The sequence below is a fragment of the Sminthopsis crassicaudata genome, chromosome 3 (genome assembly GCF_048593235.1).
Source record: "Sminthopsis crassicaudata isolate SCR6 chromosome 3, ASM4859323v1, whole genome shotgun sequence".
Lineage (NCBI taxonomy): Eukaryota > Metazoa > Chordata > Mammalia > Dasyuromorphia > Dasyuridae > Sminthopsis > Sminthopsis crassicaudata.
The window spans coordinates 248,806,865-248,823,626 of NC_133619.1; the positions used below are offsets into that span (position 1 = coordinate 248,806,865).

At 36.3% G+C, this 16,762-nt stretch overlaps 2 protein-coding genes across 5 annotated transcripts in view; one reads left to right on the plus strand and one right to left on the minus strand.

The window, feature by feature from the left end:
* Positions 1 to 3,788: 3,788 nt before the first annotated feature.
* COA5 (cytochrome c oxidase assembly factor 5) lies at positions 3,789 to 14,337 on the minus strand. Its single transcript, XM_074300358.1, has 3 exons — positions 14,041 to 14,337; positions 8,112 to 8,195; positions 3,789 to 4,084 (listed from the first exon to the last, which is right to left on the minus strand). The coding sequence occupies exons 1-3, from the start codon at positions 14,140 to 14,142 to the stop codon at positions 4,043 to 4,045; spliced, it is 228 nt and encodes a 75-aa protein (XP_074156459.1). The 5' UTR covers positions 14,143 to 14,337; the 3' UTR covers positions 3,789 to 4,042.
* UNC50 (unc-50 inner nuclear membrane RNA binding protein) overlaps positions 14,107 to 16,762 on the plus strand; it is a 29,426-nt gene continuing 26,770 nt past the window's right edge. Inside the window, exons 1-2 of one of the 4 annotated variants that reach the window (XM_074300355.1) lie at positions 14,493 to 14,616; positions 15,799 to 15,839. In XM_074300355.1, coding sequence (XP_074156456.1) covers positions 15,835 to 15,839 — 5 coding nt within the window. In that variant the 5' untranslated portion in view covers positions 14,493 to 14,616; positions 15,799 to 15,834. Of the gene's footprint in view, positions 14,617 to 15,216; positions 15,430 to 15,798; positions 15,840 to 16,666; positions 16,721 to 16,762 lie in introns of those variants that run through there. The other 3 variants (XM_074300354.1, XM_074300353.1, XM_074300357.1) reach the window with 3 other exon arrangements.

Genomic DNA, 16,762 nt, shown 5'->3' on the forward strand with positions numbered 1-16,762 from the left:
ATTTTCTATCTATTGAAGAATGGCTCGTCCTCATAAATTTCTATCAATTAAAAAATATATATGTATATACACACACATATACACAGACTTATATGTTAGGATTACCAGGTGAGAACTCAGGTTGTCTGGACAGTGACAAGGTGAGAATTCAGGTTGACTTGACAGTTCTCTGGCTCAGACCTTTGGTTTGGGCCTTTAAAGGGAGTTTACACCTTAGGAATTCTAGGAGGAGCAAGCTCATTGGTTGAAGTAATGTTTCCCAGAAGCCCTTGCATTATCCCACGCCCATTCTCTGGGAGGATAAAAGAAGGGCAGCATTGGGTCTGAGAGAATGGGCTCTGGGAGACCAGTCTGATTTAAGAAAGGACAAGAGTTGGAGGAGATTCAGAGCTCCCAAGAAACCTGCGCACAGAGGAAAAGATTTTACAGATCTCCTCCCAGAGAAGGATTATAATTGAACAGACGACCAGACCCTCACAATTCAAGAACATTACACTTATATATGTGGATATATACATATATTCACTTAGGATAGCAAAAGAATTTGTCCAAGAAATTTGCCAGAGTTCCCTTCCCCTCTCAGTTGAATTTTTCTTTTAATTTTAACATCACTGATTTTTGTTTTGCAAACTTTTTTCCAATTTTATGTCGTCCAAAAGCAATAGTTTAGATTAAAAAAAAAATGAAAAGTAATATGGGGATATAGTTGAAGTACAGCATCAAATGATGAGACTGATATAGATACCAAATATTGGTGCCTACTTAGAAGAGGTTATAGACAAAATGAAGTGATACAATAGACACTAGAAATGATAAATATGAAATAGATTTGGGGAAGCAATAGGGTTACCAAGAAACAGAGTTTGGAAGAATTCAATAAAGGAGTGTTCCATTGACTGGCAGGCTGAATCCAGAGAGTGTGTTGGAGGTAGACATACCGACACTGTTAGGAAAGATATAAAAGTTACAAAAAAGCAAAATGTATTAAAAATAACATACTGGGGTCATTTGGTATAGGGGCAAACTACTTTATACTACACTACATAAGTGCCCTTGCACTAGTTATTATTTTCCAGGAGAATGTAATAATTGAGTCAAGAAGAAAATGTTAGTATCATTATTTCCTACAGAGAAATATTTTAAATACATTTATAATTAAGCACACCAAAATTCATACTATTTAAGTGCCTCAACTATATAGACATAATCTTGTGTGCAAGCACTGTAATTTCATCTCTTTATCCCAATTCTTAATAAAGTATCTCTCACAAAGATGAAAGGAATTGGAATTGACATGCAGCATGTTCTAAGAATTAAGAGAAGTATACAATTGGGTAAAAATAGGTAATTTTAAAGGATATTTATTAGTTACTCAGAAAATTCACTTACATAGAATACCTCATTGACAAAAGAGGCTTAAGAGTGCCATGCACATATTTAAATTTGCATTACTAGTATTTGCTGAATGGAGATGGAAACATAGTTTTTCCTAATTCCTTAACACTCTAGAAGTACTTGGCACATTGTGATTTCATTAACAAATACTATTTTGTGACTGATAAGAACATCTGCCTCTTTCAAAGCAGAAACCTGTCCTTATGTATAAGACATGTGATTCTCACCATTCTTTAGGATGTAGTATTAATTTAATGTCTTTAACAGTGGACTTTTGATCCAGTCTGTTATCCATCTCCGCTTTATGGGAGAGTTCATCCCATTCACATTTTATGGTTAAAATAACTAATTCTGTATTTCCTGCCATCATATTATCCCCATATTATACTTTTCTTTTTCTCCCCCCCCCCAAACCTCTTCCCCAGTATAAATCTTATGGGCCCCACTTGTGTCATACAGCTCTCCCTCTTTAGGATCCCTTCCTCCTCCCTTTGAATCTTTTCCTTTCTTGTACCCTTTCCTTATTTCCCTTTTCCTCTCTCATTTAATGGAGTGAGAGAAAATTCTCTATAAAACAAACATGTCAAATTATCTTCTCTTTGAGACAACTCTGATGAGAGTAGGATTCACACAATGTTCCTTCCCCTCTCTAAATTCCCTCAGATATGATAGGTTTCCTTTGCCTCTTCGTGGGATGTAGTTTCTCTCTTTTTATCTCCCCTTTTCCCTTTTTCTTACATTAGCCCCTTTCCATTTCTATTTCCCTTTTTTATCTTATATCTGTAAAATCAAATTATACATGTGGACTTTATATATATCCACAACAGAAATACAGTTCTCAAGAGTTTCTTTTACATTTTTCTGCTTCTCGTGAGTCCTATGGTTGGAGATCAAATTTTTTGTTTAAATCTGGTTTTTTCCTATTTGTCTGCTGAATGGAGATGGAAACATAGTTTTTCCTAATTCCTTAATACTCTAGAAGTACATAGCACATTGTGACTTCATTAACAAATATTATTTTGTGACTGATAAGAACATGCCTCTTTCAAAGCAGAAATCTGTCCTTAGTATAAGACATGTGATTCTCACCATTCTTTAGGACGTTGTATTCTTTAACATACTCAGTATGTTGAATGGGAACTACACCTAGGCAGTGAATTTGGCTTAGATCTGAGAGGAGGAGAAAACTGCCATAAGATAGTATTTGGGAAATTTTATAGTGCTCCAGGATCCTAAGCTGTTCAGTCTGTAAAAATCTATCTTTTAAACACAAAATTTCTCTAATGTTATAAGGCATGAATCAGTGAGAAAAATCAAGATGACAGTTTAAAGAAATAAAGCTTAATTTGCATTGAGAAGGATAATTAAAAACATCATTTAAGAAAAGATATGAATATAAGACTGGACATATAGAAAAGAAAATAGCCTGATAGCCAGATGCTAGAATGGTACCTACCAGATATTAAAAAGAACAATAGGAAGGTCTCCAGTGCATATGTAAAGGGAAGTTCCTCTAAAGAGGGTCTATGGAAGGACAAGAGAATAATAAAGGGGGAGCAGTGGAAGAAGTATCCATACAGATTAGATAGTGTGTGTAGGGGAAAAAGTTTTTCAAACTTTCACTAGAAACTTCCCCCTTCCCTCACTTTTAAACTTTCATATTAGGAAAAAAAAGAAAAGTCCTTTTGTAATACATCAAATCATAGACTGCCATATCCTCAAGTTTTAAAAGTAATTTTAACTTCTACATTAGCTCTCTAATGTTGATGATAAATTCTTTTCTTTTTCTTTTTTTGCTGAGACAATTGGGGTAAATGACCTGCCCAAGGTCACACAGCTAGGAAATATTAAGTGTATGAAATCAGATTTGAACTCAGATCCTCCTGACTTCAGGGCTAGCACTCTATCTGCCTCTTCTTTTTAGTGTAGATAATTGCTAAAAATTAGATAGTTGATGATTTCTAAGTTGACAAAAATTGCAGCTATGCAATCAATTTAATTATTTTTTAAAATCCTTAATTTGGGTATACAACTATTTGGGTATACAACTTTATCATCTATTCTCAATTCTAGCCAGGTTTTTTTTTTTTTTAATTACTTTTGTTGTTATTGTTCAAGCTGATAATTAGAACAAATATTGTTACTTTCCTAATATCTTTTCTTAAAAAACTGAATAGTGGTTCACTTTCTTCAAAAGAATTAACAAATTTAACTAAAAAGTTAACATTAACTGAAGGCAATCTATTCTCCTTTTATCCTCTAAGTGATTAAGAATAAATCATTCTCTCTCCAAAAAGTTGAATATAGCTCTCTATATTTTAACCGTGGCAAACTGGGGACAAAGGAATTATGGTACTTGTCATTTGAATAATGAATAAATTTTCCAAAAATTAACAGTTTAGAATAACTCAGAAAATTTATTATATGCATAACTTATAAACATTTAATTAATCCTTTTGTATGTAAACAATTTAACACAGATCATTTTCTGTCAGTGTTCAAAAGGCAGGATTGATCTTTTTTTCCACTTAAAGAACAATCACAAAATTATTCATCTCAATGTATGAAGCAGAAACATAGACACATGGCCTTATTCACCACACAGATGAACCCATGTTGTTTTAATTTTGATTCCAAGAGAAAAATATCAATATCCTTTTCTTCCTCTGAATCTTGATCTGGCATCCAACTAAAAACAAATAGAATTAATAAATCAAACATTTTATAAAAGATACATATAAAAAGTATAAAAGATACTGAATAGTTTATTAACAGTTGTCATATTAAGAGTAAAACAAACTAAATTTCAAGGTAAGTCAAAGATAATTACCAGAGATACACTTCCCATGGATACAGAAGTTATAATTGAAATTGTCTTTTAAATTAAACCAGTAATTATTTTCTTTAAAACCAGCATGGTACAATACTAGTTCTGTTCAATAGATCTGGGTTCAATCTTGCCTCAGCTATTCTTTCTTAGATAAATCACTTAATCTTGTTTTCATCTGTAAAATGGAGGCAGGATAAGGAAGAAACTAAACTAAACAGCTTCTGAGAGTCCTTCTAGCTATCAGTCTCTGATCAAGTGGGTGCCAGTTAACTTTATATTAGCACTAATACATGGAATATTGCAATAATGCAATTATGTTGTCTTCTGGAAAGGATAAATTTTTCTTTTCCAGTTTATGCAACTATAAAACATTACAAAAAAGAGAGAAAAATATAGCAAAAGAGGAAACAAATGAATAGAATAGCATTAATGTCATTGTTAAATTTAACATACTTTAGAAAACAAACTGTAATAGAGATTACAGTTAAGCAAATTAAATTTTGCTGATGTAAATTCTTCTGTAACACAACACATATTCCCCAAAACCACTTCAATATGCAAAATTGCACAATAAAAACCACATATCGTCTGAGGGAAATGGGACTGGGACACCAGATTTAAAAACTTAAGTGAAACAAATATCGCATTTTTTAATACATGTCAAATGGTTAAGAAGTACAAAATAAATAATAATACATAAGTAATGAGTAAATAGTAGCCATGTATTTGACCTTGAATTTCTACTACATGGTCTATGTCTTACACTATACAAGCAAATTGGACAGGCTGCAACTCTGGGGCTGGACCTAGGGAGCAGGAGGTCACAAAAAGGGGTGAGGCAAGGATGAAGCAATGTAGACTAGCCCTTCTCTGTTTATAGCTCCAAATTGCACCAAAAAATGCATTTTACTTAAACAAAGACCTTAACTTTGTTTATTAAAGTGGGTGTCAGAAGAAGTGTAATTTGTAAATTATTTTGAGTGATGCAATTTTGAGATCTTTTGCTATTTCTTAAGGAAGGAATCACTCAAAAGCCAACTTTAAATTTATTTTATTCTAAAAATGTTCCCCAATATATCCATCACACTGGTACAAATCTGTATTTTTGAAACACACATTATAGCAGAATTGAATGTATTTGTACTCTGATAATGCACCAAAATTGAAAGGGAAAAGACCTGTAACATATTGAGCAAGAGGAAATTAGTTTGGGATTAAAAGTAAATTTTAATGATTAGAATGGACATTGTGGTATGATTCTTTCCATCAATAGTTTTAAGTGAGATTTTCTAGGTTTAAATTCCCAATTAGCTGGGCAACCTGAAGCTTAAATCTTAATCTCTTTATTAGTTGCTCACCTGTAAAAGGGAAATATTTCTTTAATAACAGGATTACTATGTGGAAATCACTTTGCAAACCTTATTCTGAAAATATGAGCTGGAATAATTATTATCAAGCAACCAATATATCCTTTTTGACAGGAATGTCTTAGAGCATCATTAGTCTTTTTTTCCAATGAGTAGTTTACATTTTCAATTTTTTAAATTTTGACTGATTCTTCTCAATAGCATTTTTTAAAAATATATGTAAATGTAGCTTCCAACACTCATTTTTGCAAGATTTTGTATTCTACATAAATATAAATGACTTTAATTTCTTCATTTGAAAAATGTCTGTCCATAATCCTTTGACCATTTATCAATTGGGGAATGCCACTTTTAAATTTGACTTAGTTCTCTACAAATTTTATAAATAAAGTCTTTATCAACTTTAAAAAATTGTTTCTCAGTTTTCTGCTTCCCTTCAAATCTTGATTGCATTCCTTTTGTTTGTGCAAAACCTTTTTAATTTAATATAATCAAAATTATTCAAAACGCATTTCATAATGTTCTCTAGTTCCTACTTTGACCATAAACTGTTCTTTTTTCCAAAGATCTCAGATTATCCCTTGTTCTTGTTTGCTTATAATATCACTCTTTATGTAATCACCCTACATCATGAGTATCCTATATATAATGAATACCCTATATATAATATCACCCTAAATCATGAACCCATTTCAACATTATCTTGGTATAAAGCATGAGATGTCGGTCAATTCCTAGTTTCTACCATACTATTTTCCAGTTTTCCCAATTATTTTTGTCAAATAGTGAGTTTTTATCCCAGAAGCTGGAGCCTTTGTGTTTATCAAACAGATTACTAGAGTCATTTGACTACTGTGTCTGATTTTTGATGTCTTACTGCCTTCTTACAGTCACTCTTAAAACTATTAGCTTCTATCTGCCTAATTTTAATTTTTATGGAATAATTTTCTTCAGTTAGTTTTTGTTTCTCGTTTTCCATTTGGCAAACTCTACTTTTGGATTTTTTTCCCCCCATTTGGCCAATTTTATTTTTTAAGGATTTTTTTGGTCAATTTTTGTCCTTCCTTGTCCAAGCTATTGACTCTCTCTTGAATATGTCTCATTTCATTCCCCATATTTTTTCCTACCTCTCTCATTTGACTTTAAAATCCTTTCCGAACTCTTCCAAGAAGGCTCTTTGGGCTTGAGACTAATTCATATTCACTTTTCAAGTTTTATATGTAGACATTTTGTCCTCTTAAGTTGGCTGTTACCATAATAGCTTTTTATGGGCTCTGCTCCACAGGTATAAGGGGACTGTCCCAAGTTTCTTATGCGGGCGGCCATGAGTGAGGTCACTGATTTTAAGCAATGAGTCTCTGGCACTTGGCAATCTGCTCACTGCATTGGGGAGCCAGACCTAAATTTTCTTTCTGTTATTGAGTTTCCCAATTTGCTTTCTGCACTGGGGTTGGAGGCTCCCCCTGCTGTGTAACTGTCCTGAGGGATCTTGGTGGCTGGTTTGTGCTATGGCAAAGCCTTCTGTTGGCTTGCCCTTTGGGCAAGCTTTTCCCTTTTACCCAAAGGAGAAAGACCTTTCCTAAGTTCTTCTAAATAATCAGATTTTAAATTGGAAAATTATTTCACTCCATTTTTTGATAGGTTTTGTCAGTCTAGAATATGTTTACAGACTTGATTTAGTGTTGTTTTTTTTTTTCTGAGGAAACCTGGAGAGAGCTCAGGCAAGTTTTTGGCTTTTCTCCACCCACCATCTTGGCTCCAGCCCATGCAATAATCTTCTTACTATCAACTTACCAGAAGTTTTCCTAGCTTACTCTCACTGTATTATCTTATATGTTAGAGAATTTGTAAAATTTGAAAATCTTAAAAGACTTCTAACTTATTTTTAATATCCTTTTTTATAACAAACTGAAAAATCAAGAAAACATTCCCATACAAAAGAAAACGAGGATTGCATATAAAACTGAATTTCTATAACATAGTTTTTTTTAAAGGTGCATATTAGTTTTTTTTTAAAATAGCAACATTGCCTTATTCATCTATTTCCTTTTTGAATTTTCTTTTGCCTTCTTTGGTGTAATGTTTTATAGATAGTCAAATTCCTAACTTTTCTGACATTCCTAAATTATTTTCCAATGCTTGTAATCATTCTAATCATTGTCTCCTTGGCATATGTGTATTTGTACAAGACTAAGCTCAAAGGAGATACTTACTAGCTTGAATTCATAGTGACTTCCAGTAAATAAAACATCTAAAAACAATATAGATATTTAACACTGATATCAAAGAACAGTAAAAGTAAAATAATACCAGAGATTTCTGACATCTGTAATAGTCTGTGCGATTCATTCAAATGTCACTTGACTCTTCACTCACTGAAAACAAATTTTCACTACTTACTAAAGTAAAAATTTGGAAAAATTATCTATATATTCTTAGTTTATAAAACAATTCAATCACAAGTCCTCAAATGAGTATCTTGTTATTTCTAATTTCTTGATTATTGGATAGCCACTTACCATTGACCTTTTGCATTCAAAAAATGAGTATTTCAAAGCTTTACAGTTGCCTTCCTTCAAACACTGTCGAGGAGTTTTTCCTTCCTGTAATATAACACAACACAAAGTGAGTATCTGGGAAATTCCCTCACAAAAAACCAAATACAACATCTTCCATTTCATCAATACTTCAAAATTCTCTGTAGTTTCATCAACATGCTAGCATGAGTTAAATTTAATAAGACGGGGAAACTTAGGCAATCCTTCAAGAAAGATAACATTTATTAGCAGGGGCATGTTACCTATTTATAAATGAGTTAATGATTTACTTTCATTTATGCCAAAGACCTCAAGGAAAAGGACAGTTCCTCTTTTCAGTTCAGCAAACATTTTAGTGTCTTCTAAGCATGAGCAAATTTGGACTCAATAAATCTTCCCACAGAAACAATGTTCCAAATGATGGTCAGGTTCACAAGAAGGACCACAAAATCTATTTAATCTATAATATACTATTATAAATATTGTATCTTGACTATAAGTGGAAAACAAGTTACAATACCAAAAAAAAATTTATAAAAATACTTCACATTTATACAGTGTTTTAAGGCTTATAAACTGCTTTCCTTGAAATAATCCTGCTTTGCTCTTCCCTATTTCACTGATAAAGACATGTAAGGCACAAAAAGGTAATGATTTCTTCAGGATAAAATTAGTAAGCATCAAAGGTTGAATACACCACCAGTTCCATTTCATTATACCATCAAGCCTCTTTAGAAAACTCATGATTTACAAATTTTTTAAACTTTATTTTTCTTGAGGGTTAATTTTTTGGGGGGTAGGAGGAGAGATCTATTTTTCTTTCACAACAAGACTTTTATGCAAATGTTTTACATAACTTTATATGTGTCTTTTCAATGGGAGGTAGGGGAAGGGAGAAAATGTAGAACTCAAAGTTTTAAAAACAAATGTTAAAAAATGTTTCACTGTAATTAGAAAAAATAAATATTAAAGAAAAAAGGGAGGCAACTAGATGGCACAATTGATAAGATTACTGATCCTAAAGTCAGGAGGATCTGAGTTCAAATCCCAACTCAGACACTTAACACTTAATAGCTATGTGATCCTTGGCAAGCCACTTAACTCAAATCCAGCTGTGTAATCATGGGCAAGTTTTATTTTTGTTTGTTTGTTTTTTGTCTCAGTTTTATCATCTGTAAAATGAGCTGAAGAACGAAACGGCAAACTGTTCCAATATCTTTACCAAGAAAATCTCAAATAGGGTCACAAAAAGTCAGAGACATGACAGCCACATACAAAACAGCAAATAAACACTAGTAAGAGAAAGATACAATGCCTTTTTTTTTTTCCAAATTATGTGATGAAATAAAAGATATATAAACCATCTCTAATGAGTATCTAAATTATTTTTGTCTTATTTACCATTACCTATTTAGTTTAAATAAATGAAGTAGCTTAACTACTGAAAGCTATGGGAAACACTGAAAATTCTATGGGAAATAACTGACATACACAAGAGTCAACTCCAAAGGTTTACAATTTGAATCAAAGAATTTAGAGCACTGATATTTCTGATATTAAAATCTTTGTCCTAGTTTTAGCAACTTATACAAATACAATTACGAATTCAATGAAAAAGTATTTTGCTAGATAGACTTGTGAGTGGAGTACAATGGAAGGAGGGATGAGAAAGAAAATGGTATATAGTAAATTCAACTCCCCCAACCCTTTTTTTGGCATGTGAGTTTGTGTAGCTTTGTGCCATTTTCTTCCTGCTATGATCCTTTTTACCTTTCTTTTATCCTCACAAACCTGCTTCTTCCCTATGGAATCCAATGTACTTTAATACTTGCTCCTCCTACCCTATCAACAAAACCCATATATCCTTTTTCTCATCCTGAAACATCAGAAAGCACCTCTCTTCCTTCTCATATAAGTATACTCATTTCCTTTTTGCTCTCTTTTTTTGTTCTCTCAGAACAATTCTAACTTCCCCTTAATTTAAGTTTTGTTTAATTTAATTTTTCCCCTTAATTTCCTCAATACTTTTGAAGGCATTAAGGTACTGTTTCATCTAACTGCTCAAATAAAATGATCTTTTCAGTTTCCCTGAGTCTTCTGTTTGCCTTTCAAAGTTTCTATTCAACTATGCTGTTTTCAACAGAAACTCTTGCTAGTTCTTTAGTCAATGGGGAGCCAAATTTTTTTTCCTGTAGAATTATACTCACTTTGTCTGAATAAGTTATTGTTTGTTGGCTCATCTCTTCTGCTTTTTAGATTACTGTATTCCAAGATCTCTTGTGTTTAGCAGAAGCTGCCAACTCTTGTATCATTCTATATTTGCTTGACCTCGAATTCTTTCTAATTCAATTACCTTTTGACCAAGAAGCTCTGGGTTTCAGCTAGGCTATCTCTGGGGCTTCTTTCAGGAAACATCTGGTAGATTCCTTCTGGTTTCATTTTGCTCTCTGGTCTAACAGATTTGGCAAAGAGCAGGCAACAAACATTTAATAAAGCTTAACATGTGCCAGGGGATACAGATATTGCCCCTAATGAAGAAAGAAAAATAAAAAGCAGATGAAAAGCAGAGGATGGTGGAGAAAGTTCAAAAGCTTTGGGGAAAAGAATTAGAATTCTTCAGTTTTCTTTAATTGGAAGAATGCTTCATTCCTTTCCTGGCTGTGCTTTTCTTCAGACTTTACTGTCACTCTCTCCCCACCAGAATTCTGGTTATTTTTATTTCTTGCTGCATTTCTTCTAGTGTCATTTAGTTACTGTGGAAAATCCATTTTTCTTTCTGTATTATTTACATTTTTGTTGGAATTTTCTCTTTTTAATAGAAATATTTAGGTATATCTGTTTTTTCAATACAATAATTCATAGTGGCATCATTTTTGGTTTCTTCATGTACCTACATAATTTGCATGTCATGGCATTATCTCCCTGATAGCATGGTCCTCATAGAGAACAAAGGACAATCACTACCTCTAAGTGTTAAAGCTGGCCCACAAATCGGAATTAGTCAATGTTAAGACCAACTGACCTACCTTCCTTCCTTCTTTTCCTCCCAGATGCTTCTACTCCATACAGTGAAATTTCTGCCCACCCTGGGACCTTCTGAGAAACTCCACTCTTCTTGCCTCTGCATATAACTATTTGAATGCTGGTTAAGTATCTCAGGTTCAACTGCAATTGTCAGTGACACTTCTGGTTTGTATGCCTAAGCATGAGGACTGTTTTATAAGATAGAATCACTGTTTATGGGATTATAACTTTTTGTGCAGTTTTAGCATAACAGAAGTCACTTACAGTTTTCATTGAATTATTCAGTGTAGAGCTATTTTTAGTTTTTTCCTGGAGGCAGTATGTAGGAGTTGGGCTGTCTGCCTCTACTTAGGCAGCCACTTTAGCTAGGTCTCCATGACTCATATTATAGAACTGTCCTGTGGAATATCATTTCCCCTAGCATAGTATTTTCACAGAATTACTTATTGATATTATGAAGAGAATATTTGGCCAGACACAGGAAAGAACAATGGATTTAGATTGATCAATTGTTAATTCTGACACTAAGTAGCTAGGTGACTAAATCAATTTGCTTCTCTGAGCTTGTTTCATCATCTACAAAACAGAAATAATACATTTTACTGTATATTTCTATTAGGTTGAAATGAATTACCATATTTTTCATAATTATATTTTTAAATAGTGTAAATTCAAGTACATGCAATCATTTTGGGAAATTTATTATTGTCAATAATAGAGAGCAATTACATTTGCTTTACCATATCACAAACAGGAGTAAAGTTGGCTTTGTAAATTTTATAATTCTTGTCATCATTAAATGCAAAATATGATAGATACATGTAAAAAGGTTAAAAATGTAACACAAAATAGCATATATTTGTGTACCAAGCTTACCTAAATTAATCTAACTTTATACATCTCAAGTACTGAACACAGTAATTTCTATAGAGCAGATACTCACATAAAACTTTGATGAACAAATGATGTGTACAAGGAATAGTATATATGAATTCATGGGCCAAAATTATGTTTAATATACAAATCACTAATTTGTAGGGCACGGGAATAATTATTTAAAACATCTTAAACATAGAAAACAATACTGGGAGCTTTTGGGAACAGTTTTGGTTGTTGATGTTTAGAATGCAAATTAAGTTTGTAAATCAGCCTCTATTTAAAGATGCTTAATTACTGTAATGTATATAATACTGAAAAAAATTTCCCTTCAAATGTTGCTGTGAAATCTAAAAGGCAGCAAAAATATTAAATACACAGTGCACAATGTGAACAATAAAACTGAAAAATAACAAGATTCAGCTTAAATGCGATCTCCATATAACACTTTCCTGACTCACCCAATAATAGCTCCTTCATCTAAACTCATGGAATATTAGTTGAACTTTTATCTATTTAAAATGAACACATGTTATAGTTATTTATGTCTATTTCTTGTCATCTGTTAGTAAGCTAAATCAACCTATCTGTAACTCCACTCTAGTACAATGCACTTTTAAATTTAGCCTGTTAAGCTTGCAAAGGCTAGACATAAGTTCTGGTTTTGGATCTCCCACTTGATAGCTGTGTGATCTCGAACTATAAATTCACCTCTGTGAGTCTATGCTATTTTCTCATTAGTCAAATGGACCAGATAATTTATTAAATCCTTCCGGCTCTAACCGGTTTCTATTCAAATGAGTCCTGCTAAAAAACGGAGTCTTTTGCTCTTTGGCCTTTTAACCACATCCAATATCATAGTTAGGTTCTGCCTAATTAGCATCGTATGCTCTAAAACCAAGCAGTACTATATAATTTTATGTGAGGTTTCTGTCTTTTATTTATAACAGAAACAGTGCCTTAATATACTAAGAAGTTAACTAATTTTGCATGATCACTGCAAGAAAGATTTTTCCTTTCAATAAATTTTGACTATTCTCCAGGGAGCAGCCTATACAGTTAAGTCTTGACCTTTATTCCCCTAAAGATTCAGTCTAAACTTTTTCTGATCCTTCTAAGAAAGCAAGAGCTTTCACTCCTTTGGACTTCATATAGCACAATGCGTACGACTCTTATGCGTGGATGTATATAATATGCATAGACACACATTCCCATATATCTACGTATTACCGCTAAGTCTTCAGCTAAAGTGTACTTTCAATGCTTCATTATGTGGATTTGCAAAGGATATGCTAGCACGCCGTAGTACAAGCTCCTGAAGGTGACACTGACCCTAAGACTCAAGAAAGAACCCAGTCCGGAACGGGAGTAACGACTCGCACCTAGCTAGGCGCTGGAATGCTCATCGCCAGAAAATTAGCCACTTCGCGATGGACGTTACTAAAGAAGATAACATTCCCCACTACATGGCTGGGTAAGCTTTGTCCTACAGAACCCAGTATCTGAACATCCGTCTCTCTCTCGGCTCCAAACACGGCCCCACACTTAAGGTTTGCTGAACAGTTTTAGGATGAAGGGAGAATGGGTATCTCCCGTCAAAATCTGCTGCAACGAGTAAAGGGCAAAAGCCGCCGATCTGGGTTCAAACCACGCTTCCTCCCGAACTTGAACAAGTCACTGTGTGTCCCTAAGCCTCCGTTTCCTAACGCTATAAAAAGGCGGTTGGACTGGAGCACCTTTAAAGATCTGTGCGGCTCTAGACTCTATCACCATCACACTTCAATTTCTGATCGATTATGCCGGCTCAATTCACCCAAGTCCCCACAGATACACAGATGCGGCCAGAGCGTGGTTAGCCCAAGGAGCCCAGAGAGGAGCTTCGCTAACTGGGAGAGAGCCTGGGCAGCTTTGCTCCCCTTTCCCTAGGGGGGGTGGGGGATGGTGGTGCGCAGCTCCTCTTAAGAGAGACCCGACACCCCCTCCCCTGCGGTTGTCGGTTGGTGGGGGCTACCTTGAGCACACAGTCCGACTGCAGTAGGCACGCCCCCAGATCCTCCTTCACCCCGGCGCATGCGCCGTTATCCTCCGGCTTGTCCTCATAGTAACGGGGCATCACCTCCCCCTTGCCGCCGCCGCCGAGGCAGCCTCCGGTTCAGAAGACCGAGAACCACCCCAAGAGCCAAAGCCCGGCGCCTTCAACAAACACCGCGTGCGGCGTTCTCAACACCGCCCCCAACCGCCCTGGGCTGCCTCCACTTCCGGCAGGAGCAACCTTCTGGACGCCAGCACCAGTGATGGCGGAGGGGGCGGAGGAGGGCGTTGGAGAGGAAGAGGCAGGAAGTAGGGATAAGCTCCTTCCGGCGGCGGAGCCGCAGCCGCCGGAATCCAAGACTCCGAAAGCTATTAGGCAGGAAGCTCAGCGGAAGTGGGAGAAGCACGTGATTTGCCTGGCTCTCGGAGTGACGAAGACCAACTACGTAGCAGGAAGGAAGGGGAACCGGAGCCGGGGCGGGCGCCTGGCTCGTCTATTGAATAGAGGTGGAGGGGGAGAATACGGATCCGGGCCAAGGCCCCAGCCGGGCTCCAGGTGAGTACGGAGGGGTTCCCTATCCCCTGCCCCATCATCACTGCCCTTCTTCCGTCGGGCGCATCTCGCGCACGCGCCCCTAAATTCGAGCGCCTTTTCTCCCGGCTTCCTTTGACTCCGCGTCTCTCGCAACGTCACAGGGAGCCCCCGGTCCTGCAGGACCCCCTCTCTGTGTCCCCAGGCGGGCCCCGAGACTCTTCGGGAGGGCGGGGTAGGGTCGCGGCTTCCTCGGAGGAGGCTCCAAAAGTATCATTTATAGTGGTCCTGAGGCGCGGGGCCTCGGCTGTTGAAGAAGGGGAGTGGTCGGGGGCCTGGGCCATTCCCGGGACTCTAGCCCGGACACGCCCACTCTCGGCCACCGCCTACTCCGGATCCGAGCTCCTGGCTATGGGAGACCTTTGGCAGATTCCCCACCTGGGGGGCGCGAGGACGGGCTGCGTGCGCTTCCTGCCCCCTCCTCCCCTCCCGCTCCTCGGCCCTAGAGCACAACCTAGAGCGGGATGAGATTCAGGTGGACGCTTACCCCACCAAAGGGCCGCCTTCTCCGCTTGTGTTGTGTTATTCCCCGCTGGTTTTGTCACTCCGGACCTGTAAAAGCGCGGCAAGTCCCTCTGCCGCCCGTGGCTTCCTGCCTATACAATGAGCCCCTAAGGCCGTTCCAATTCTAAATTAGTGAACCGATGATACTCAGTTTTTTTCCCCTTTCAAATGTCTTTCATCTTGTCTTCACTAACACCCAGATTTCTTCGGAAGATGCTACCACTCCTGCGACGCTCTCCAAGGATAGCTGCTGCCTGTACAGGGCCACAAGGGGTGGGCATAATCGCCGCAGCTTCCACATTCTCACCCATTGTCACTCAGCAGTCACCTTTAAAGCTCCACCCAGTCCATGAGACTAATTTCCAACCATTCCCCCTTCCACCTTTATACTTTTTCAAAACCATGTTTTTTGTCTTTAATTGCCATTACTTCTGTCAATCTTAATAAGATAATCAGAAGTGTGTTCCTATTTTAGACTCAGGTAGATTTGCCTTCTACCCTCCTACCTCAACTGAATTTGCCAAGAGTTCTTCGTTATGACCTCAGATCAGAAAGTTGTCTTTGTAAGGGCCTAAAAAGGGACCTAGAATAGGGGTAATCTCCATGAATTTTTAGGAATACTTTTTTTTTTTTTTCCCAAAGGGCTTTATTCTCTCATTTGAACTTCACAACCACCCTATGAAGTAAGTACTAGAGGAATTATGCTTATTTTATAGATAAGGAAACTGAAACAAATTTTGAGTTAACTTGGCTATAATAATCACACATCTGATAATTATTTGAAATTGCTGGATCAACTTGTGTTTCTCTCTTGGCAATGAGAATAATATATTTGTATAAGTATACAGAGTAAGAATCCCTTGCACGCTTGTAGCTCTAAGGCATTTATGTATTATTTTGTAATTTAGTCCTTAAATGCCTACATAACAGGTGGTTAATAAATCCTTATTGGATTTTGATATAAGGTAGAATACTCAGATTCATTTGAGTTATTCAGCAAACATGTACCTAGGAGGCACAGCCCCAGCTACTGGGGATTCAAAGATTAAAAAATAAAGCACACTTTCAAAAGTTTATTCGAAAACCTATTTAACCAGTCTACAGAGACTGTGGATCAAACATAGTTGTTACTTGGGCAGTCATGGCACAGATTCCAAATGTTGATTCCAATACTGATTTCTTGGATAACTATCAATTCTGCTTTTTCTTCCTATTGGTCTAATTAGTTGCTTCAGGGTTGGAATTTTGGGTCTCCTACAGTAACATCAGTATGGTTATTTGTGGCAGGACCATTTGCTTTCCTTATGTAAAATGATCTGACCTGGCTTTAACTAAATGTAGGTGGTTTAGATGGTGGAGTTTGTTCCTGTAATCTGCATATTTTCACATACACCAGAATACCAGAAGACTTTTACATTGTTGATTGGTTGTGTTGCTGCTCTCACCTCAGGTACATCAACTTTCTTGGCCACTGCTTACAAGTTCTCTTTTCTTTTTTCCTCCAGCATTATTATTGTGAACTAATTGTCAACAGCTAGAAACAGAAGGAAATGGCTTTTTAAAAGTAAGAGATCTTGTGAAATTTGCTAATAAATGACAATTTTAA